The following is a 25,415-nucleotide window of genomic DNA, read 5'->3' on the forward strand; positions in this document are numbered from 1 at the left end:
TTGGGTTGTTGCACTGTCTTACTTTTCTTTTCTTCCCAAATTCCGTGAGTGCACACTTATTTGAAATATCTATCTTGAATTTGTTGACTTAAAGTGGATTATGTTACACTTCAACCAATCACATTCATTAATAATTGGTAAAGTTCCTTCAGTAAAACTGACTATGATTTAGTAGTAGGAACAGAAAGCTTATACCTATCTTTCAGCAACTGAACAGTAGGTATGACCTCTATTAGCAATTTAGTAAACTGAAACCACGCAACTTTAAAAAACTTTGATGAATGGCATCACTTAGCAAAGTGAAGATGCAATATTGTTTAAATTCTGATCCTAAAAGGTTTCCAAGATCTTATCCAATTCACCAAGGTAACCCAGTTTTGATCCTATCATCTTGCTTGGTGGAAGTAGATAATTTAGATTTAGTTAGTGTTGTTAATTAAGATATAAATTGAAAAAAAAAAAAAAAAGTATGATATGAAAAGTATTTCAAATAAAAATATTTTTTTATATTTGTTAAATTTATCTGATGTCTCTTAGAAAAGAAGTCACGTAACTTCTTATCTAATTTTTTTTTGAGAAATTTATCTCTCCCTCGTTTAAATAATTTTATCTTGATCCTTACAGATAAGAAAAAATAATGCATGTGTTTTTCAGTATATTTTAAAAATTTAACAAACAGTTTGATAAAAATCTTAAAATGCTTTCCAACCTTTATCTTGACCATTTGATATCTTAGTTTGAAAAATATTTTAATTTTATAATAATATATTTTTATCTTACTCATTTTAATAATAAACACTATCTTAAAATCTAATTTATCTGCAAAGTGTCACCCAATCAGACTTGATCATTTGATCTTTACCCACAACTAGATATTGGTGCAACATGGAGTTTCAAACCCAGTTGAATCGTGTATAAAACAGAACATAAATACTATATATATATATATTATTGCTTTAATATTATATTAAATCGTTGCTTCAATATAATTTTCTTTTTGTTGTCCAGCTTGTAGTAATTTTCTTTTCAAAGATATTCTTTTTGTTTTTCTGTTGAAATTTTTTCTATTTCGTTTGCTTCTTTTTTTCTTTAAATAATTTTATATTTGGTCAATATGCTCTGTTTCTAATTGTTTATTTATTTATTTTATAACATTTAGGTTTAAGTAACACGGCTAGTACTGAGACTTTGAATTTGAAACAATGATTAGTGTGGATGGTTAAGAGTTCTAGTATATTACGTTGAAATAATATTAATTGTTAATTTTTATTATTATTATTATTATTATTATTATTATTATTATAGTATTAATTATTATTTGTTATCCATGATTTTACGAGTTTTGCATTCGCAAGCACTCTTTGCACCTTATGTGCCTTGCACATGTGACAACTAAAGTTATACATATGAATGGATTGAGAATTTGGGATTACAATTTTTTTCTTTTTTTTTTTAATGAAAAATTCTTGCTTTACTATATTTTTTTAAAACTATTTATGGAGAAATCAAATTTCTAACACTTAATAATTTCAAACTCTTATATAAATTACTTATCAAGTCTTTTATAAATTACAAGGCTAATAAATAAACTCAATCTTAACTTATTTACATTTATAAACTCGTTCACAAGCTCGGTTGTGACTTGTTTAAAAAATTAATAATTTTTTTTACCATATTATTTATGTTATTCAATATTTAAAAACACACACACACACATATATGTATATATATTAAAACACACCAATTTTATATATTGTGCATCAAATGAGATGGAACTTGAAATACAAGAGCTTAAGCTTGCGGGCAAGAGGAAACCGATACTCCCGTGTTGTGGGTTAAATGTTCTACAGCATCTTAATGTATGTGCAAGTAGATGGATTTCTATACGAGAAGAAGACAAGTAAGAATTACGGGGTGGAAATAAGAACATATATATTCAAAAGTTTTTGGCTACATAGTTATGTTCACTGTAATAGTAAGTTTTAAGGAAACTTCTTAAGCACAGACATGGCCATAATTTCAACTTCAACAACTAAAGTATCCTTGACTACGTATCCTTCTGATGGGTCATTCAGATGGCTCAATTTCTTAAAGTCCCAGAATCCCCAATCGCCAACTGATGCAGAGAACCCGCAACAAGCTGCAACAGATAAAAGCCAATGCAAGTTCAAAGAGAACTTTCTGCTCAATCAAAAAGGTGAAGAAACTGAGACACCATTCAATCAAAGTGCATTTCTATTATTTCTAGTCATATCCATTATATATATATATTATATTATCCAGTTACAATATAGCTAGCTAGCTAGCTCAGAACTAGAAGATATAGTTTACCTTCTTTCTCAAGGTGCGCATGCCCAACCTGGTTCCTTACCCGCAGCTTGTATTTGGCATACAGTTTTCGATGAGGATGAAGCTTTGTATGATCAACCGCAACCAAAAAGAGGGATATATTCTCTCCATTTGAATTTTGTCGTCTTCTAGGATACAACGATAGCTTCCTGAGTTTTAAAGGAAAAGCCACGTTAAGTATAAGTAGTATGCCCTACTTTGGAACAGTTCAATCACATCAAGATCAATATGCATTTTCCTTTCCTTTTCCTACCATAAATTAATTCTCTAATTCCAAATTAAACATTGGGTAAAGACTGCATATATTACCACTTGTGGTCCCCCACTTTGAACTCCTCAGAGTGAAGATTAGTGTCGGTGATTGTTGAGAATTTGTCAATCTTCCATGTGAAGGTGTTATCACTGGGTTCTTTCACTATGGATAAACACTCCCCTTTGCCATCATATTTGATGACGAAAATCTCTGCTCCAAATTCGCAACAGTCGTCAAGGAGGTACCCTCTTTGTGCGTTTTCGAAGCAGTCAAGCGAAAGGAATTGGGGAAAACCCCATTCTGTCTTCATGGCACGAAAGCATCTCGTTTTACCGTCAACATCTACACTACATAAAAGTTTAGGCAACTAAACTCCGATATCACAGATAAAAAAAAAAAAAAATTCCAGCGAAATTATGAAAATTAACAGTGACCTTGGACAGTTAGATAGTTGTCTTGTATATGATTGAAGACAAATAATTTGAATTGCACATGCACCTCCCAACCAGGAGGAAGACCATTTGTATCCCTTATAACTAAGTAGAGTGATACGTGACCATGTCCATTTCTCTTCTTATCTCCATTTGGATAAAGGCACAATCCCCTGAAACCCATTAAAGAAAGCCTTCATTTTTTATGGGATACTACTTACTGACTTACCAAGTTAAATAATATTAAATACTAAATTATGTAGGAAAAATATCAGACACACCACTTATAGCCATCGGATTCAAAATCATCAGACTCCCATTTTTCAACCTTAAATTCGGAGAGCAATGAGAAAGACTCTATTTTGAGGAGGTAGTGAGCCGGCCGAACATGTCTCATGGATCTTGAAACTCCTGTGAGTGATGCAATCAAAGCAATTCCAACACAAAATTGCAGCTTATTAAATATCGTATGATGATGGAAATAATGCATTATTATTATTATTATTCTTGTTGTTGTTGTTGTTGTGTGTGAAGTGGCACCAATAAAGATGATTCATAATCACATACATACCTAATACACCATCAACGTCAGAAATCTTTTGTGTACCCATCTCTGACGCTTACTACCGTAACTGGAGCAAATATTAAATTAGTTCATAGATATATCATCAGGATTTGAGTTTGTGTGTGTCATCAAAAGAAAGAAGAATTGATGGCAGCTTATGTATTACTAAACTAGGGAACTGACGGAAAAAAACAGTCCTAAACTAGGCCCAGGCGATTAAGAAACAAAATTGTTATAAAATTACAGGAAAGATCAAACATTCCCAACTTTTTAATCATTCTGCTCTTCCCAAAGACACAAACAAACCAACAGACACAACCCTCTGAAAAACAGATCTAATCTCTCTTATACACCGTGGCCAGCTTGCCCTAACCAAGACTTGATCATCGTTATCAGCGAGACCCCGAAGAAACAAGGACTTACCTTACTTGGAATGGAGCCGCCATCTGAGCACATGAGCGACTAGTAGATGATTGACTATTTTCCTCCACTCCACTCACACTCCCTCTGACGCCCTAATTTCAGATACCGTGACTCGCACTATTCTTTATGAAATCGAAAACTCGAACAGAGAATAGTAAATCTTACATTGTATCATTATCATTTATTATTTAAGCATCTCAATTAACTATGAACATTGTCCAGTGAACCGAAATTCATCATAAAATTACAATGTTCGAAATTAATCAAAACACAAAAGAAAAAAACATAAGGTTTTCCATGCACAAGTCTAGTGAAGTGAGATGTATGTGCTTAGTTCGAAGCATGTCTAGGGTATATATAGTTAGAATCACCTATCACAATCCTTACCGTCAGGGTCGATTCCAATCTACAATTATGAAAATATCAATGGATTAGTTTATCCCAAACTTAGTGAGAGTGAGACCTACGTGCCATAATATAAGGTTTCTCATGTACAAGTCTAGTGAAATGAGGTATCCGTGTTGTAGTTTGGACTGTATCTAGGGTACATCCAGTTAGAATCGCCTACCAAGATCCTTATTGTTAGGGTTGATGCCAACCTATAATTCTAAAAATATTAAGGGGTAAGTCTATTAAAGACTTAGTGAGAGATAAAGAGTATTATAATGGGAGAAATATAACATCAATGTATTGAAAGATAAATTATCACATCGTGTCATGCCAAATAATAATTAAGACAATGTAAGAGATAACAAATAAACATGCATATTTAAAAATAAACAAGTTAGAATCATAATTCATATATCCATTAACTTAAAAAGGCAGAATAGCTCTCACCCACAAATTATTTTTTGGCGAAATCACTCACGTTTGATTTGAACATAATGGCATAATCTTTCATGCCTAATGTGAACATGATGGCAAAATCTTTTACGCCAACAAGGATGGACCAACTCTCACTCAAATGTATAGGTGGTGCACCATGCACCAACAACTAACTTTTATTGTAGTTAGAAATATATAGTTCTAATTAATTATTTTTTTAAGACATATTTTATGTTATTATTTAATCTCGAAAGACAACATGTAATGAATAGGATATAAGTATCAACTTGTATAAATCAAGGCAACATGAATTATATTTTTTTAAATGTAAATTAAAGAAAATGAAATTAGCTATAAGTGTCAACAGGCACGCACAGGGTCAACAACATGGATTCTATTTTTCCTAAATGCAATTTTAAGAAATATTATCATGATAGTATATTAAGAATACAATGATGATTAGCAATATGCATGAAGCAAATGTTACTATAATACAAATTACACATTCATATTGTTGTATTAAATTTGAAATTCCTTCATTTGCCTCTTAGTTGGGTCGAATCAAAACCACTTAATAAAAATATTAAACTACATGAGAATTAAATAAAAAAAATGTGAGATCTAAAATATTTCCAACAATATAAAATGTTTATCCTAAATAACTAACGGATCACAAATGGTACGAGTGTGAAAAATAGAGTGAAGTGAATATAATTCTAATGCTGAACTTTTAAGAAAATTAGTTGTGCATTAATAAAATGTGTTGATTAAATTTAGAATTTTTTGAAGATAAACTTGGGTTCGATCTGAAATAAAATTGGACTTGATCCAAATTAAATTTCTTTTAGTTACAAAATTAAAATAAGAATTGGTTAAGAATTGGATGTGGCTAACCAAATGTAATATACATCTATTTAGAAAGTCAATAAATCATAAGTTAATATAAATAAATTGAGAAATAGATGAACATGAGTATGAGAAAAATGTTCTCTTGTTTGCGTTAACATAAAATTTGCTCAGTGTAGGTAAACTGAAAGATGGGGTATATCCCCCCTCCCCTCCTCCTTAGATGCTTGTTCGGACAAATTTGACATAAGTAGGAATAAATTTGTACCATAAGATAGTTTTAATATCATGTATTAAATAATAAGCATTGAAATTGCCTATTTCAATCACCTTTATCAATTTGGACATTAAATAAATATGGATTGTATTAAATCAAGAATTAGATAATCATTGAAATTGATTATCTCAATTATTTTTTATCAATTTAGATATTAAATTAATTCTGGAATAATTTGGAGCAATCAGGTGCAGCCTATACATGGATTGGATTAGGCTTGCACCAACCAACCAAACACTCAAAATTAATTTTTAGGGTTTGGAAATTTGGCTGCCAAGCTGTGCGCGTGTGAGGGGGTTGGGGAAGGGAGTTTCAGCAAGCGGCGGTGGCTTGGCTTCCGACCACTCTCGTCGGAGGCCGCCAAGCCACGGCCATCTTGCTGTTTGGGGCTAGGGTTCATCGCGAAGAAGAAGAAGAAGCCGACGCAAAAGAAGCAGAAGAAGAAGACGACGCAGAGGAAGCAGAAGAAGAAGCAAGATCGGACATGGCGTCCGAGAAGACAAGACCGAACCGAGGGAAGGCAAAGGGGATTCGAAGCCACGAACCAAGATACCATCAATCTTGGCCATGGCGCAACCCCACACAGAATTAAAATCACCGGAATGACGGCACAGGGCTACTTTCTTACCTGCGATTTCCGGCCACCCACAGCACTCAGAAGAAGAAGTCGAGCGAGAGAGAGAGAGAGGGCAGAAGATAGCGCAAGAGAAAGAGCGAGAAGAGGGAGTCGGTTTTGCTGAATAAATCTTGCAAGAGGGGACGACGTTGCTGCCATGGAAGAAAAGGTACGAGATTCCCGATTCGTGAATGGGTGATGAAAAGGTGGAAGGTTGATCGACGCCTCGAAGGAAGGAATCAGCGGCTGTGGAAGAGCCTAAGAGGAAGGGAGCTTGAAGCCCTAGGGCTCCCTTTGCACATGGGCTCGGCTCCTCAGGCCTTCTCGATGATAAGGCCAGAAATCGGGCCTTACACTCTCCTCCTAAGACTATCTCGAGCAAGCCTCCTCATTCAACTTCCTATTATATTATAAATAGTTTATTTTTTATTTTAATTTTACCTCAAAAATTGTGTTTGCTCTAGCTAGAGATGTGCAAAAAAATTGGCACACCACGAAAATCAGCCAGACCGAACTGGACCACACTGAACCAATCGATTTTTTCATCAGAGCAGTCGAAAACGATTTGCTGTATGCCCAAACCATGGTTTACACAATTTGAGCCCTTGGTGGTCCGATTCTTCATATTTTCGTGTATAATAAATATTATAATTATATAAATTATTATTAAATTAATAAAGAACTGTCGTTAGCATTAATTAAAGATACACACATGCCAATGCCATTTATCTCCTTTGCATTAATTAAAGCTGTGAACTGCCAATGCCATTAAGACTTGTCCTTTGCATTAATTAAATACTAATGCCAATGCCATTTTGACTCAACCCTTTTGTAACGACTCGTTTTCATTTATGGGCGCTACCGATAAATAATCGACTGGATTACTCACCCGACGAATCGCAACTGAAGGGTTGAATTATGTTTCAATAGGAAACGCCCTTTGTGGGAACTAGATTTCGTCATTCCCTTCGCTCCACTCAAGAATAGGTCCCAACTTAAACAAGAAAATTCAACGGACCGAGACCCGAAACCCGAGTGAGCTTCATCTCACTTCAACTCGCCTTATAGCAAGCCAGAGGTGACCCAGGCACAAAACTAGTATAACAACACTTCGCTGAGTATTAGGAATTTATGAGAACATACTTCGCTGGTCTTTACTTAGTTTGAACTTGGCTTCAACAACTAAAACCACATCCACAACACGTAGACTCACAATCATCTATCACACCATTATGATTACAACAACTAGATATCTTTAGTGCTCAATATCGCTTACATTTAATTACATAAATACATATATGAAAATACATGAGAGTACACAATAACACATCTCAAGCAACAAGCTAATTGCCACGACAGCGTTCCGGCACCATCCCTGCTTGCATCTGGACTCGCATAATCTACACATGAGGTAAAATCTCATGAGTCATAAAGACTCAATAAGGGTGCAATGAATGTAAATATGAATATAACCATATTTATGTATGCCAAACGCATGCAAATGAGGCTAGGCTCACACATCCTCACAAACCCACCGAGGTTTGAAGTATCAACCTATCGGCTCCCACAACACTAGTCCTTCGTATGGCCATTGGTCCACTAGATCTTGCATCACACAAGTAACAACCACTACATGCAAATGCTACATAAAAACATTATCAAACACATTTACCAACTTGTAAGGTCACCTCCACATGGGGCCATCCCTTACCTGGCTCGAAGCTTCATCTTTGCCTCGACGAGAACACCAGCCAAAACTCCAAGCTCTTCTAGGATCACTGCCTTTCCGGTCGAACCTAGAGGCAAACACACAAAAATCCAACCAAACATTAACATCCGGCATTCAACCAATGCCCTCAACTTCGCCACACATCGCAAAACTCACCCGGCAACAACTTCCAATCAACCCTACCCGAGGATTCAATCCAACCAATACTACACAATTTATTATCTCATTTAATGAAAATAACTAGGAAAGAATTAACTCAATTTACCTCGATTAATTCTGGAGAAGACATCGGGAAAACGCTTACCCGACGTTGCTTCCTTGGCTGTAAATCTTGAGCCCAAATCTCATTTTCGGCCTCCAGCACGCTCCTCGGGCCCCAAATTAATTTCCAAAACTTTCCCTAATTTTTCTGAAATTTTTAGCTATTTTTCCTTATTTTTTTCTTCTTTATTTCCCGTTCTTTTATTTTCTTTTATTTCTTTTTTTTATTTTTCCTTTTCTCTTCTACTATTCATCTCCTCCTATCTCTCGCGCCTTCTCCCCTACGTGTGCCTTCTCTTCATCTTCCTCAGCGCTGACCACCGGCCATTGCCGCTCGCCGCCGAGGCCTGCCTCCAGCACCGCCAGCCTTCCCGACCACATCGTCGCCGCCACCAGCCGCTGCCATCAGAGTGAGCAGCCACCACGACCAAGCTTCCTCTACGATGCAACTGCCGGCTGCCATGGCCGACCACAAAGCTCCTGGCCGCCTCAGCCGTTCTGCCTTCCGTCGCGAGGACCTTGCTGATCACCACCGGCGCCATCGCGATCCAGCTCGTGAGCTTGCTGGACCAGCTCCACCCGATGCTACCTCAATCGCCATTGCTGCTTGCTTCAATCGTCGGCCATGGCAGCTACTGCCATGGTCGAACTTCACTCTTTCTCACAATGCTCTCTCTCTCGTGGACTCCCCCTCTCTCGCGCGCGATGCCTTTCTCGGCCATGCCATCTCTCGGATGCTCTGCCCTCTCATTTCAAATTTACAGAGACATTCACTAGGAAGCTTCAAGAAGCTTCCTCACACGGCTATATATATATATATACATAAATATAATTTTTAATCCCCTTATTATTACCATAATTCCAATCAAGAATATAATAATTACACTTAGGAATTTTCTATAGTTGCTCTTGAACCCTCCCAAGACTTTAAATTATACCACTAAGCTACACCAAAACTCGATTTATCAAAATTAAGAACTGACCGCTACTTAGGAATATCGACCTTGTCCCTACGCCTGCACGAGACTTTTATTCGACCCGAAAACACTTAAGGGTTGCCTTACTTAGAAAATCGAACCACCCCTAGGGTCCCCTCAGCTTCCAAGAGGTCCCATTCAACTATTCGGTATTGGCACCCACTCGGGCTTATACAGAATTTATTCCGAAAATTATTTTCGGTCGGACCTCTTCCAGCGTCACTATCCTCATCTCGAGACTCTCATCAATCTCTTGCCATCTTCCCTGGACATCCAAGTCCCAAGGCATTCCCTGCCATCAATTCGACAATTTTTATTAATTAATTTCTCGAAACCGACCCTTGGACTTCCCGGACCACCCGAGGTCCTTTCAAAATAATAAAAAATTATTTATTCTCAATACCATGTAATACCAAGTATTACACATTCTCTCTCTCCTGCAACACAAGGGACGCATTGACGCCCCCATCTCTCTCTCTCTCTCTCTCTCTCTCACACATTCTCTCTCTGCTCCCACAACTTATCTGTCCCACAATTCTCTCTCATACTCTCTCTGCCCGACACAGCTGATACCTCTATTTCTCAATTCTCTCTCTCACACATTATCTCTCTCTCGCTTTTTGCTCCCATAGCCTCTTTTCCATCGCTGCAACTGCCTCCCATCGTCGTGAGCTCCACCGCCGATATCTTCACTGCCCCCTACTGTCACCATCCATAACGCTGTAGCCGATGGTCGATGGCTCGTTGCATCTCGCTCGGTGGTCGGCGGTCACTATTGTGTGGGCTACCCAACACCCCTACTTCTCTCTCGTGCTCGTTCTCGCTCACTACCACTGTAAGTTATCTCCTTTAGTGCTCTATTGGGTTTTGAGTTTCAGGCTTTAGGACTATTCTATGGATTTGGTTTAGATATGTGGTCGTTGCTTGCTTTTGATCAATATTACATCAGACCGCGAAAATCGCACTAGACCGCATCGCAAATTGCGGTGCGATTTGGTGCGATTTTTGTGAACCAAAATGAACCATGCGGTTTGGTTTAATGCCAAACCGCATGTGCGATTTGGCATGTTAAAAATACTCTAAACTGCCCAAATCCCACCATGAACACCCTTAGCTCACGCAACACTCTCTATTATCTTCTCTATTTAACTCCCTATTTCATTTCTTTATCAATAAACTTCAATTTTATTTATTTTACCTTACATAAATGTTTAACTACTATAAAATTTTATTATTTATTTTATAATTTAAATATTAATAATATTTAATATATTTTTAAAATCAATTTACTAATTTTATAAAAAATAATTATTTAACAAAATATAATTTAATAACAAAATTAAGATTTTAATATGATAAAATTAAAATTCCAACAACGGTCATATTCCAACGGCTATATTCCAACGGTCATATTCCAACGACCATATTCTTACAGTTTATAAATAAATGATCCATTTGGTTAAACAATTTACAACCCACAAATCTAAAACACCAACTCACATTAACCACCATATCTAACATCAATCATATGTTCTTCCAAATGATCCATGAAGAAGTTCAAGACGATGAAGAAGAAGAGGCTATTGTTACAGCGTTGGTTGAACACCATATTCAATCTGGGGATCACGGCTCTGTATCACGTCGTCATGGATCCGTGATGAACCGCCATGTCATCAATCGCAATAGAGTTGAAGGTCATGAGAGGCTTTATCGTGATTATTTTGGTGATTCTCCTACATATCCACCACATTTATTTAGAAGGTTTTGTATGCGTCAATCATTATTTCTACGTGTTGTGACCAAGTTACAACAATAATATTTATTTATCTAGGGATCAACCTGAGCAAAAGTATCCATCAATGTCAAGGGTCCAGGGTGTCATTCGCGAGGCTTTAACAGATCCGGATTGGGCTGGAGTTAAAATTCAACAAGATTTGGACCTGGAATAGTCTTCAGAATCTTCTTTGGGAGATACCTGAAAAGGTCTTCATGTGATAAGTGGTATGGAGCCCTGATGAGGCCTTCAATAGATTGGTCTTCCAAGGCTAACTGAAAACTGTCTAGAATATAGCCTGTGAGCACAGCAACAATTAGAAGGCCACGCGGGGGGATTCCCCGCGCGGGCCCTCCGATGGCCAAGTCAGACAATATTCTGAGAAATATGTTCAATGCATGTTGCAAATATTATGCATGACATTACTGATATGTGCATAAATGTTCATGTTTATGCTGATAAATAGTTACGAGTGGATAATTGCTCTTTCATGAATAGTAATGTTCATATAACCGACTATGTGCTGGTTATAACCGATTGGCTGATGAATCGACTGGCTGCTGATTATAACCGACTGACTGTTGATTGTAACTGACTGGCTACTGATTATAACCGACTGGCGCCTGAAGAACCGACTGGCTGCTGATTATAACCGACTGGTTGAAGAACCGACTGGCTGCTGATTATAACCGACTGGGTCTTGGTTAAAACCGATTGGCCCAAGATCCGAGTGGGTTTTCATTAGAACCGATAGAGTCTTGATTAAAATCGACTGGCCTAAGAACCGACTGGGTCTTCCTTAGAACTGATTGGTCTCGAGTAACGACTCACATTGAGAACTGACACTGTAGCAATAACCGATTGCCCAAAGAACCGATTACCCTTGGGAACCGACACTGTAGCAATAACTGATTGCCTAAAGAATCGATTGCCCAAAGAACCGATCCTATAGCAATAACTGATTGCCTAAAGAACTGATTGCCCAAAGAACAGATTGCCCTTGAGAACCGACACTGTAGCAATAACCAATAGCCTAAAGAACTGATTGCCCAAAGAACCAATTGCCCAAAGAACAAACACTGTAGCAATAACCGATTGCCCAAAGAACTAACCCTATAGTAATAACCGATTGCCCAAAGAATTGATTGCCTTTGAGAATCGAGTGCCTTCAAAAAACTGACTGCCCCAAAAAAATCAACTGCCCTTTTAATGCTTGAGAGCAAAATTGACACCTTCTCCCTCCAAAAAATGAATCCTCCCTCCAATGAAGAGGCAAGCCTTCTATTTATAGAGGAGGGAGTGAGGGACACGTGGCAATCATCCCGGGCTTCCCGAGGGGACGTGTGGCAACCATCTGGAGCTTACTGGATGGCAAATTCTGAGCATATTCTACTCGGGATTTTGAGATAGCACGGGGCTAAGAACCGAGTTGGACTGACTTGGTTCAAAGCAATCGAGACTCACTCGATTTTCACCACCAAAATCGGGTGGGTCTCGCCTTCACTTGCTTCTCCAAATTTTGCTTTTAATTTTTCCTTTTCCTCTAGCATTTAATCTGCATTTACTTATCGATATTTGTTGGGCATATCACTACGAATTCAAGTAGCAATTGAATCACATGATTCATACTTTGTTCAAAGATATAATGTTGCAGGAGTTCTTGGATTATCATCACTCCAAAAAATTACAACTGCATTAAGGATGCTTGCATATGGATCACCTACAGATGTTGTGGATGAATATGTCAGGATTGGCGAAAGTACAACAGTAGAGAGTTTGAAAAGGTTCGTGAAAGCAGTGGTTGAGGTATTTGGCGAGCAATATTTGAGGCGACCAAATAGTATTGATATTGCAAGGTTGATGACCGTGGCTGAGCAACGCGAGTTTCTAGGAATGTTGGGCAGCATCGATTATATGCATTGGAAATGGGCCAATTGCCCAACTGCATGGCATGGAATGTATACAGGTCATGCCCGTGAACCAACCATTATTTTGGAAGCAATAGCTTCATATGATCTATGGACATGGCATGCTTTTTTTGAATTATCGGGATCATTAAACGACATTAATGTGTTAGATAGATCCCATGTATTCTCAGAATTGGTAGAAGGTCGCGGTCCTGAAGTAAAATACACTATCAATGGACATGAATATACCATGGGATATTATCTTGCCGATGGTATATATCCCTCGTGGTCTACTTTTGTTAAAACCATTCCATCTCCTCAAGGGAATAAGGCGAAATTTTTTGCTGCACAACAAGAGTCTGCTAGAAAGGATATCGAAAGATCATTTGGAGTCCTACAATCACAATTTGCAATGGTACGTGGACCGGGACATTTTTGGGACGTTCAAACACTCAAAGAAATAGTGACGACCTGTATAATCTTGCACAATATGATAGTTGAATATGAACGTGGTACAGTTCATGAGGGTGTGGATTCCGAATATGATACAGTTATTGGCACTCCAACAATTGAATTGTCTTGCGATCGCACAAATGAAATTATGGACTTCATACAAGTTCACCATTAAATTCGAGATAGCCAAGCTCATATGCAACTAAAAAATGATCTTGTGGAGCATTTGTGGGAACTGTATGGTAAACAATAGAATTGAAATAAATTAATGTACTTGTTTTCTATTGCATTAATAAAAAATTGTCAGTTTTGAGTCAACAACTGTGAGAAATAGCCATCAAGTTAGATGTTCATGAACTTCACCTAATCCCAACTCCATACATTAATAAAAGGAAATTATACATACATTAATCCAACTCCAATTACAAATTTGGATGCAACATTGCATTTCGCTTTTTTTGAATAATTTCAACTTTGAGAGCTTTGTAATATCCAGCTTGAAGTTCATTCATATTGCTAGTATCAATCCCAATAATTCTTTCTTCATAAAGTTGTTGCTCACGTTCTTCCCTTTTTCTTTCTAGTTCAACCCTATCTCTTTCCAACTTTAACATCTCATTCGCTTGTTCAATTAATAACATTTGGGATTGTGTTCTCTTTTCAGTAATTTCTCGTTTGCTAGTTCCCCAATAGAAGAGTCTGTTACCTTAGATTTATTGTCTTGCCCACGTTTTTTATAGCATCTCTTCCCATTGGTCGTTCCAATGAAGGGACGCTATGTCGGACATCAATATCATCCAAGTTCACTGAATCAAAAGTAGATGGTGATGATGTTGCTGGACTTGCATGTCGAGAACTTTTAGATTTTTTCTTCGATGAATTCGAAGAAAATTTTTGTGTATATCGCAACTCATGCCAACAATGTAGAAATGTGAAAGTAGACTTTTGTAAGCTCTTGTACATCTCTATTGCTTGAGAAATCTAATAAATTAAAAATAATGTCAATAACTATGACTATCAACATGATATTAATAATTAGCAATAAAAGAATAATGATGGAGGTTACCTTCTCTTTTTCTACTTTGATTTCTGCCATCTATTTGGTTGTAATATCTTTGAAATTTACTTACAGCAAGTTGGATTGTAGACCAACGATGCATCAGCAAATTAGAATTTCGATTAGATTCAAACTCTTTGTACTGATGGAAATAGGCATGAACCCTTTCCCAATATCTTTGTTTAGTTTGATCGTTACCATGTGCAGCATTCGTACTAATATTTAGCCATGCTGACACGAGCATGCAATCCTCTTGCGTTGAGAAATTTTTTGTTCGTACATTTCTTTTAGTGTTGACTTCGGATGAATCAGGTAGGGATGAAGTGGTTGCCACATTTGCATATTCATCTACAATATTTTGGTCATGATTGAGCAAATTTATGTAGTAATTTTCATTATTATCCCCTTCCATAGCAAACAAAATGCAATTAGTCAACCTGAAACAAAAATTAATATTTAAGGAATTCAATTAGATAACAGAAGGTTTGATTAAAATTGGGCATTGATTAAAATCGATTAACAATTTCTAGTTTACAACCTCATAATTCTCTCATCTATCAACATTGTTTTTCAATCATGATAGCTATCTTGTTGGACAAGTGTGCATGCTGGGTGCAGCTGTCTCATGGGGAGGTGAGGAATTGAGGCAGCACTAGGCTGCCTTTCTCTTAGCACCTCACGCTTCAGGGGGCAAGGGCTTAACCTCTCCCCAATAATGCTACTAATAGGAGATTAACCTAATTATGCAAAATTAAAATACAAATTCCACTTCTTTTCCGCCTCCAAACAAAACATGATCTAACAAACACCAAGCAATTTAATTAACACAGAAAATTCAACTTGGGAGAAATTATATAAAGATTATCACATAGTGTAGCCAACTTACAGAAGTAAAAAAAAAAAAAAATTACACTCATTGTCTTCAATTTTATGGATCCCTTCCTTATCCTTTAATCTCAAGCTCTATATGATACTTTTATTCTAACGCTTCAACAATTTAGAAGAAAATCCGTCATGGCAATTCTTACTTCCAATTTAGATCAAAAAAAATATCAAGTATTGATTCTAAAGAATGAAAAAGGTAAGACCAATCGAACATTCTAAAAAAGTAAGTAGGGAAAAGAATATTAAATTAGGAAACTAAATAGGTTGCGCTGTAGCAAGAGTTAATTAAAATGAAATTTACAGAAACAGATTTGCCGAGGAAGCTGCTGAAGAAGATTTGCTGAGAAAACTGTTGAAGAAGACTCATCGAGGGAAGACGGTGCTCGTTGTTGTTGCTGTTCCACCGAATCTGTTGCAGGGAAGACACTGTTGGTTGCTGTTGCTGTTTTTGTTCCGCCAGATCTATTGCAGGGAAGACGCTGCAAGTTACTATTGCTATTCCGTCGGATTTGCTAGTGTCGCCGATGCTCGTTGCTGCTGCTATTGTTCGTGGCCGCCGGATCTGGTGTGTGCCGCCGGATCTGCTGCTGGCGCCGCTGCCTTGCAACTCATTTTCACCATTCCCGCATCTGGTTCTCTCTTCTCGCCTTGAGCAGTTGGGGGGTGAGGAGGAGATAGGAAGAAAAATTCAATCGCCAACATTGACGATGTATTCCAAGGTTGTCAAGAATTTAGTGAGCAAAAATAACAATAGCGAGCTTTGCTGGAGCTCATTTTCTGGAAGATTCTGGCCACAAATAGCTTTGGCGAGTTGAAAATAACACTGTTGGAGATAGCCTAAGAGCATTTCTAATGGGGAGTGGCATTTGGGGTGCCATTTCCATAATCGTCAAAATGACACCCTGGATTAAAAATTAACCACTCCAATAGGGGTGAGATATGGGATTGTAAAATGGCAATAACTCTTTTGAGGTGCCATTTTTACAATATTTGGAGAGAGAAAAAGGAAGAGATGTAATCTCCAATCATCATTTTTAATTGGTCTATTTCAACTTTTATTATAAAATATTAATTATTTGAATTTAAAATTTAATAAAAAATATTAAAATATTAATGATACCTCTATTTTGACACTTGCCATTGGAGCAGATTTATTTTTTAGAAGTACTATAACACTATTCAAAGTTATAAATAAGTAATTTAGCACTCCAAAATGGCACTCCCTTGAAGATCTCTAAGAGCCTCTGTTTGTTTACAAATATTGAAGTGGCAAAGGAGCCTCCAGTTTCTCTTTTCTTACACGATGAGTCAGTCGATTTTTTAAAATAATATATTGTGTTTCTTTAATTATGACATAATAATGAGGTTATTTACCCATCTAATATATATTTGAGGATCAAATATTTTAGCTAAATAGTGAGATGATGTATAGATGTGGAAGAAGACTAAAAACCCACCCACCTGTCCGTTCAACCCAGACTTCCAAACGAAGGAAAGCCTTTTAGTTTAAAATTAGTGTTCACCCGTGTGATGCACGGGTGGTATAATTATAATAAATTTAAAAATTAAATTTTAATTAATATTTAAAAAATTATATATTACTCTTAAAAATATAATATCTTAAATCTTAATTAGTATTAAAAACTCATGCATTAATCTTACAATAAATTAAAGGTAGTGATTGATTAATTAATAAAATAAAATTATTTATTATATTATATATTTATTTATAAATTATAAATATAAATTAAAACTCTTAAATGTGAAAAATTATGGATTTTTTAATAGAAATTAAAAATTTACTCAAAATTTTTAATTTCTGATCTTGAAATTTAATTTTTATAGTGATAACAAAATTTTGAAAATATAAATTTTGACTTATTTTTCTTTCACTATGTATTAATTTTCTTCTATAGTTTTGCAAATGTGATACGTTAAATCTTAATTAACATTGAAAAATCCATACATTAATATTTATTTTTTAATAATTGAGGAGTTAATAAAAAAAATATTATAAATATTTTTGATTAATAATATTTATAAAATAAATATTTATTTTTAATTCATTGAGAAATTAAATATCTATAAATGACATAATTAATAATTTAAATTATTTATTCAAAATTTCTATTAATAATATTTATTTAATTGATAGTAAAAAAATTTAAAATACTTTATAGGAGGTTTCCAATTGCTTTGGAATAATAAGTACTAAATGCAAATTATTTTTGTTTTATACAAATGAATAATTTTCTATGACTTAATTAATAGTTCAAGTTGTGTATTCATATTCTTCAAAAATAATATTTATTTTTGATTGATTGAGGGTTTAATTGAAGAATTAATCAAAAACAATATTATAAATATTTTTAATTAATTGATGAGAAAATTAATTGGGTTTAAAATTAAGTTATAAATAAATATTATAAATAGTATTGAAAACTCATGCTTAATTTTTTACTTTAATTATTAATTATTACTATCTTTAATTTAATGCAACTTTTAGAGGTAAAAATACTTTGGCTGAAGAAAAAAATGCTTGGCAAACTACTTAATAACTAAATATTTATATAAAAAATAATAATGCATTGAAAAATCCATGTTTAGAAGTTAACTAATATTTAAACAGGTGGATAAATAATATACATATTATAAATAATTTGTAATAATTTTTCAACAAGTAAGCCGGAAAGACTATGAAAAATCAATATAAAAATGATCTTCTAGCTATATCTTGTGTAATTTCTTGGTGTGTATCTATTTTTACAGACTAAAAATTACTTACGTGCATAATGTATATTCATTTATTTAATTGTGTTCATAATAAATTATTTACTAACTAAATATTTAATATATACATAATAATACATTGAAAAACCTATGATTAGTATTGAAAAACTCATGTATTAGAAATTTTATAGTAATTATTAATTACTACTACTTTTAGTAATAATAATTTAATTATAATTAATACAAGTTTTGAGGAATTTTTTTTTTTGGCAAACTATTCTACTTTTATAATAATAATAATAATATTAATAAAAATAATAATAATATAAAGATAAATATAATTTAATTATTATTAATGCAAGTTTTAGAGGGAAGAATTCTTTTACAAACTATCTTACTTTATTATGTGTATATTAAATAAATATTTAATATACACAAAATAATACATTGAAAAACCTATAATTAGTATTGAAAAATTTATTATTAATTCTATAATAATTAATACTTTTAATAATTAATACAAAATTTAGGGGAGAAACTCTTTGCCAAACTATCCTGCTTATATATATATATATATAAAGATAATAAATTTTTTTTCCCAGTATTAAGTCATAATAATTGAAGGGAAAACTAATAATGAAATTGGTTTGGTGGTGGTGTCCCAGGAGAGTGTCACGCCATTGACATGGACTTGCATTGACTTTTACAGCATAATTATTTGTCTGATTTTTGGACCAGTGATAATGTATACAAACGTATGAAAAATCACACTATTTACATATACTTTTCTTTTTTAATTTTTCTATGATAATAATTCTTTTACCCAGTAGCGGATCCGCCATGCTATGCTACAGCAAGCCGACGTGGATGCGGCGGACTAATAAGTCCCCAAATTAAACAGATTATATTCTATTGAAAATTCGTGTTTTTTTTTTTAATTATTATTATTTTTTGAGTTTATGCAAATGACTTCCTTCTTCATACCTAGGGAACTAATTTCAAATCAAACGACACTGTTTGACAAATGAAACTTTCAATTATCCAGAGTGAGGCAAGCATCTTGATGACATTTCACCACTTCTTACTTGCTAACACTTTTAAGCCTTGCTAACATACATTGGCATGAAAAGAGAATAAAAGTGTCCCTCATTTTCTGTCACACCTCCGGATGACAAAAGAACAGAAAGAAAACCTGGGCTGGGTGGCTTTGCTTTGGGGGTATTATGGGTGTTTAATCTAGTTCTCTTGACTAGTTATGGTAAGTTTTTTAAGCACAGACATGCCCACAATTTCTACTTCAATAATTAAAGTATCATTCACTATGTATCCACTTGACAGGTCTTTCATTCAGTTCACTCAATTTCTTCTTCTTGTATATACATGTATTTTTCCATTGATACAGTAACATCCATTTTTTTTAATTCCTTCCTCTTTTTCTTTCCGAAATCCTTGGTTTCAGATCGAAGGTAATGACCATATACCATTTATGTTCCCTGACTTTGAATGAAAATCTGTCAATTTTCCAAGGCAAACCGTTATTATAAGGTTGTTTAATCATGGGTGAACAATCCCCTTTCCCAGCATATCTGACGACAAAAACCTCAGCTCCAAAATAACAGGAGGTACCCCTTCAATGAATCGTTGAAAGTGTCCAAAGAAAGGGAAGAAACCCAGCAAAAAATGCCCTTCAGTCTTCATGGCATGAAAGCACTTCATTAATGGCTAAGCACTTAATTAACTCGATATCATCCATGATAATAGAAGATTTGTGGCCAAACCATGGCAAATTAACTACTACGGATAGTAAGATACTTGTCCAGAGAGGATGGATAAAGACTGCATACCACTTGTGTTCCCCCGCTTTAAACTACTCAGATTTCAGATAAAAGTCTGCGATTGCTGAAAACTTGTCAATCTTCCAAGTAAAAGTGTTATTCCAAGGAGGTAGCCATTTTGGTGGATTCTTGAACGTCTACAGTGAAAGGAACCGGGCAAAACCCCATTCAGTCTTCCAAGGCGCGAAACCATCTCACTTTTCTTTTCAACATGTACATAAACGTGTATGCAACTAAAAGTCCATATCACAATAGAAGATATGTAGACAAATTACGAAAATTGGATATCTTGAACAGTTAGGTACTTGTTTGATATTTGATCAAACGCAAATAATTTGAAGTGCACATAAACCTCCCAACCACCAGGAGGAAGCTCATGTGTATCCCTCCAAACTGGGTAGGGGGAAATGTGTTGTAAAACATGTGATATTTTAAATGCTCTATAAAGAGTCTTTGTCCCACATTAATACAATGAAAAACTTTTATCATCTTTATATATATATATATATATATTGACTCTACTTGAATTTACAAAAGCTGTTAAAGAATTGGGCCTTCTGCACATGAGAACAGCCCAGTCCAATGCAAAATTGATGATTTTCGCCCCTTGCTCACGAGATAGATCACACATTACAATTTTTTGTTCGGTTTTCTTTTTCTTGTCTTACCCCTCCTTTGAATTGATCTTCAATAATTGAGAGAGCCCATGTTTTTGTTGACGGAGTCACTTCTTATCTTCTTCAGCAGTTGAATTAATTTTCTACCTTATCTTCTTATCCTTCAGCCGATTCTCTCTTTCTCCCAACATTCACATTTTCACCTATAAAAGCAGCTCTTTCCTACACTTGTGAATCACGAACAAATTTGCCCTTCCTTTATGTTCATTCCCTTTGATGCTTCTATAGTTGTGTTGTTGGGTTGTTGCACTGTCTTACTTTTCTTTTCTTCCCAAATTCCGTGAGTGCACACTCATTTGAAATATCTATCTTGAATTTGTTGACTTAAAGTGGATTATGTTACATTTCAACCAATCACATTCATTAATAATTGGTAAAGTTCCTTCAGTAAAACCTGACTATGATTTAGTAGTAGGAACAGAAAGGTTATACCCATCTTTCAGCAACTGAACAGTAGGTATGACCTCTATTAGCAATGTTGTTTTTTGTTTCCAAAGAGGCCCAAGGCTATGACGAAATATTCGGGTTTATCTTCATAGGTTTCGGCCCGAGATTAAAGTACCGTCTAAAATACCACCCATTGACAGCCCATTAAAAGTCGGGCCATAAGCCCTTAATTAGGCCTTTGGAGGAGAAATGGGCTGAGCCCATTTTCTCAAGGCTTAAGGAAGCCCAAGCCCAAGCCAAATGGCCCTTTGCAACCGTGCCCTAGCACCACCATATAAAAGGCATCTTTTCTGCCTTTTTTGCCCTCATTTGACGGCCTCTCTCTCTCTCTCTCTCTTCCTCTCTTTGCTCTCCCGATCCTTTCCTTCGATGGTTGAGATCCGTAAGCTGGTTCTTTCCTTCTTCGATCAGATCTCATCCTCTTGGAGTGATCTTCCTTTCCTTTGGGAAGCCCATGGTCGGTCGCTGAGTAGCCTCTATTTACTTGGCACGACAGATCCGCTTGAGGTAAGTTCTCGGGTACTGTTCTTCATCTCATATCTCTGTGATCGTTCTTGTTCCTTGGTGGATCTTGTGGTGAACGTTACCTGTGTGGTTTTGGGAGAAGATTGGTGTTCTAGCTGAGAGGGTTTAGGGTTCCGATTTGGGGGTCTTGTGTGGCTTGTCCCTTGTGAGCTTCCGTGAGGCTTGGTGTCCCTATTTTGGTGTTACCTGGGTGGTATAATCTGGATTGACCCAGATCTGAGCCTTGACAAGTTATTTATAAGGAGTTTCTCTTGCTCTATCATGTTCTTGGCTGATATGTTCGATATCTATTTGGTTTGATTATATATTGCTCTAACCTCTTTTCTGTTTTGAATTAGTAATCTTCCGCAACAAATGGTATCAGAGCCTTGTGTGGCTCCTGGGTTGTGCAAAATCAAACCCTAATCGAAAAAGCCCTCTGGTTTCTTCGATCAATTTTTTCACGGTAAGTGGTTTTAGGGTTTACTTGAAACCTGAATCAGTTAACTCCTATTGCTTTGTGCAGTGAATGATTCGGGGTAAACCAACCCCAGATCCGTGATCATCAGTCCGAGTAGCTTCGCCCTGACCGACACGTGCCAGTCTACACTCCGGCTGGTAACAGCGCGTGTAGTGACAGACTTTGGCGCGTGAAGGTTGGCAGGCTCAAGAGATCCGACCCGATTCCATTCTAGATCTCTCTCTTGAGATCTAGCTCGGTAAATTTTTGTATCAGCTTTTTGTTCTGCTGTTACTGTTCTCAAATTTTTTTTTTTTTTTTTTGCCGATACATTCCTAGTCATTCTGATAATTTACTGTGTGTGATATCAGTTATTCTTGGCTGTGTGCAAATCTATAATACTGATTACTTTATCAGTCTTCACTACTCTGTTTAGTCCTGATCAGTTCTGTTTTATTAATCTCTTGAGAATTTGCTGCCTGAATTAATTTAAAACTGTGTGTTTGTATTAAATTTAATTAGGCTGCATATTCTGTGTGAAACTCATATACTTAGTGAGTATGACTACACACTTTGAACTAGGGGTTTTCAATGGGAAGGGGGACTTTTCTATTTGGCAACAAAAAATGAAGGGCATCTTAGTACAACAAAAGGTATCTAAGGCCATAGATGGTAAATACCCTGAAGGTACTAAAGAAGAACAAATACTAGAAGCTGATGAATTGGCATACACTTCAATAATCTTACACCTCTCTGATTCAGTGTTAAGAAAGGTAGGAAAACTTAACACAACTAAAGAGCTATGGAAAAAATTGGAAAAATTATATGTAAAGAAGTCTACACCAAATAAACTCTATTTGTTAGAAAATTTTTTCAGTTTTAAGATTGACCCCTCTAAGGATCTAGATGACAATTTAGATGTCTTCAACAAATTAGTTCAAGATATCACTAATTGTGGTGAAACAGTATCTGAAGAATATAAGGCTGTGATCTTATTAAATGCAATTCCAAATATCTATAAAGAGGTAAAAAATGCCATTAAGTATGGTAGGGATACCTTAACACCTGAAATTGTTATAGATTCTTTAAGAAGTAAAGAAATGGAACTTAAACATGAGAAAAGGCATGGTGAGGTCCATATGATGAGAGGTAGGTCCTAATTTAAAAATCAAGAGGGAGGTAGTAAGAAAAAGGGTAGAAGTAGGTCCAAATCCAAAAACCGAGGTAAGGGGAAAAAGTGTTATGGGTGTGGTAAGATTGGGCACTTTATTAAAGATTGCTATGCAGAGAAAAATAAAATTAAAGAAAAGGGTAAGGATCAAGAAGAAGCTAATGTAGTAACCTCATATGATCCTAGTGAAGTCTACATGCTCTTAGATTCTGATTCCACTGAAATTAATGTTGCTGCAAAATCATACATGCATGAATGGATCTTAGATTCAGGAGCATCATTTCATGTTACATCACAAAAACATTGGTTTGAAAACTTGCATGAATCTGAAGGTGGGCATGCCATAGTATGCAGTAACTTAGCATATAAAATCATTGGGATAGGAAACATCTTTGTTAAGTTAGACAATGGCTATGTCTTAAATTTAAAAGATGTTAGATATATACCTGAAATGGCTAGAAATTTAATTTCAGTTGGAGAATTAGAAAAGAGTGGTCTTACTGAAAAAATTGAAAATGGGGTGTTAAAAATGTTTAAAGGATCAATGGTAGTATGTAAAGGGGTAAGGAGAAATGGGATCTATGTATTAAATGCTGAGATAATTAATAATCTAGGATCCCATATAGCATCAATCAATCCTGATGTCACTATCAAGTGGCACAACATGTTAGCACATGTGAGTGTTAAAAGCTTAAGTTGCTAAGTGATAAAGGTGTTTTTGGTAAGGACTTTGTGTCTGATATCCCTTTCTGTGATCATTGTGTCCTAGGAAAACATCATAGGCTATCTTTCTCCTCTAATGTTCATAGAGCCTCTAGAGCCTTAGAATACATTCATTCAGATCTTTGGGGGCCAGCATCAAAACCCACATCAGGTGACAATAGGTATTTTTTGTCTATGATTGATGATTACTCTAGGCAAGTTTGGATTGTTCTCTTAAAAGATAAATCAGAAACTTTTAAAAGTTTTAAAAATTGGAAAACTCAAATAGAAAATCAAACTGACAAGAAAATAAAATACCTTAAGACTGATAATGGCTTAGAATTTTGCAATTCTGATTTTGATAACCTATGCAAGGAGTATGGAATTACTAGGCATAGAATAGTCCCCTACACTCCTCAACAGAATGGAGTAGCTGAGAGGATGAATAAGACCCTCTTAGATAAGGTTAGGTGTATGATGATTAGTTCTAATATACCTAAGTCATTATGGGGAGAAGCAGTTATGACTGCATGGTACCTAGTTAATCTTACTCCTTCAACTGCATTAAATGGTGATACTCCTTATGAAAAATGGCATGGAAAATGTGCCAACTACTCAATTCTTAGAACCTTTGGTTGTGCAGCCTTCACTCATCAAAATGAGGGAAAATTAGAGTCGAGAGCTAAGAAATGTGTTTTCTTAGGATATCCTGAGGGAGTCAAAGGGTATAGGCTATGAGATAGAAACCAAAAGGGAATAAGAATCATTATAAGTAAAGATGTCACATTTAATGAATCAGAAATGCCTTGTATAAAGCCTTGTGGTGACAAAATTAATGAGGACAAGAGTCCTCAAGAAGAGTTGAAAAACTCAAGCACCCAAGCCCCTACGAATCCAGATCAGGTGGAGAACACTTCTTCAACCTCTAATGAAGTAGAAAGTCAAAATCAGCCCGAAGTAAATGAGGAGAGAGATACAGTAGTAGATTTTCAAAATGATCAGCCATCAGTTTCGATTACCAACTAGCTAGGGATAGGGAAAGAAGGTCTCATAGGTTACCTCAAAGATTAGCCTCAGATTTTGAATTAGCCTATGCAAGCTATCAAGACCTAGCTGAAAATGAGCCTAACACATATGAAGCCATAAGAAGTAAATACTCAAAAGAATGGATAGAAGCAATGAAAGAGGAGATGAGTTCCCTCAACAAGAACCAAACTTGGGAATTAGTCCCTAGACCTAAGGACAAGTCCATTGTAGGTTG

General features: G+C 35.6%; 3 protein-coding genes and 1 long non-coding RNA gene across 6 annotated transcripts in view; 1 reads left to right on the plus strand and 3 right to left on the minus strand.

The window, feature by feature from the left end:
- Window positions 1–7,020, plus strand: part of LOC127788973 (uncharacterized) — a 23,381-nt gene extending 16,361 nt beyond the window's left edge. Inside the window, exon 2 of the long non-coding RNA XR_008020471.1 lies at window positions 6,792–7,020. This is a non-coding gene — a long non-coding RNA (uncharacterized LOC127788973). The remainder of the gene's footprint in view (window positions 1–6,791) is intronic.
- Window positions 1–25,415, minus strand: part of LOC127788937 (uncharacterized) — an 88,001-nt gene that overhangs the window by 53,347 nt on the left and 9,239 nt on the right. The window lies entirely within an intron of this gene.
- LOC127788904 (ubiquitin C-terminal hydrolase 12-like) overlaps window positions 1–25,415 on the minus strand; it is a 74,645-nt gene that overhangs the window by 20,607 nt on the left and 28,623 nt on the right. The window contains exon 7 of one of the 3 annotated variants that reach the window (XM_052317636.1): window positions 2,043–2,181. The exons of the other annotated variants lie outside the window; for them this stretch is intronic. Within the exon in view, the coding sequence (XP_052173596.1) occupies window positions 2,168–2,181 (14 nt within the window). The 3' untranslated portion in view covers window positions 2,043–2,167. Of the gene's footprint in view, window positions 1–2,042; window positions 2,182–25,415 lie in introns of those variants that run through there. 3 annotated transcript variants of the gene reach the window in all.
- On the minus strand, window positions 1,921–6,798 carry LOC127788953 (uncharacterized). Its single transcript, XM_052317675.1, has 7 exons — window positions 6,598–6,798; window positions 3,605–3,665; window positions 3,315–3,444; window positions 3,037–3,206; window positions 2,659–2,944; window positions 2,332–2,498; window positions 1,921–2,140 (listed from the first exon to the last, which is right to left on the minus strand). Exons 2-7 carry the CDS (start codon window positions 3,642–3,644, stop codon window positions 1,983–1,985), a joined length of 951 nt encoding a protein of 316 aa, XP_052173635.1. The 5' UTR covers window positions 3,645–3,665; window positions 6,598–6,798; the 3' UTR covers window positions 1,921–1,982.

Source organism: Diospyros lotus, chromosome 1 (assembly GCF_014633365.1).
Source record: "Diospyros lotus cultivar Yz01 chromosome 1, ASM1463336v1, whole genome shotgun sequence".
Classification (NCBI taxonomy): Eukaryota; Viridiplantae; Streptophyta; class Magnoliopsida; order Ericales; family Ebenaceae; genus Diospyros; species Diospyros lotus.

What these genes read in the sequence shown, in the direction of transcription:
- LOC127788953 (XM_052317675.1), bottom strand. Translation starts at nt 3,644, where the DNA reads ATGGGTACACAAAAGATTTCTGACGTTGATGGTGTATTAG. An exon ending in CAACTATCTAACTGTCCAAG is followed by an intron (nt 2,945 to 3,036) that starts GTCACTGTTAAT and finishes TATGTAGTGTAG; the next exon opens with ATGTTGACGGTAAAACGAGA. An exon ending in TGCGCACCTTGAGAAAGAAG is followed by an intron (nt 2,141 to 2,331) that starts GTAAACTATATC and finishes TATCTGTTGCAG; the next exon opens with CTTGTTGCGGGTTCTCTGCA.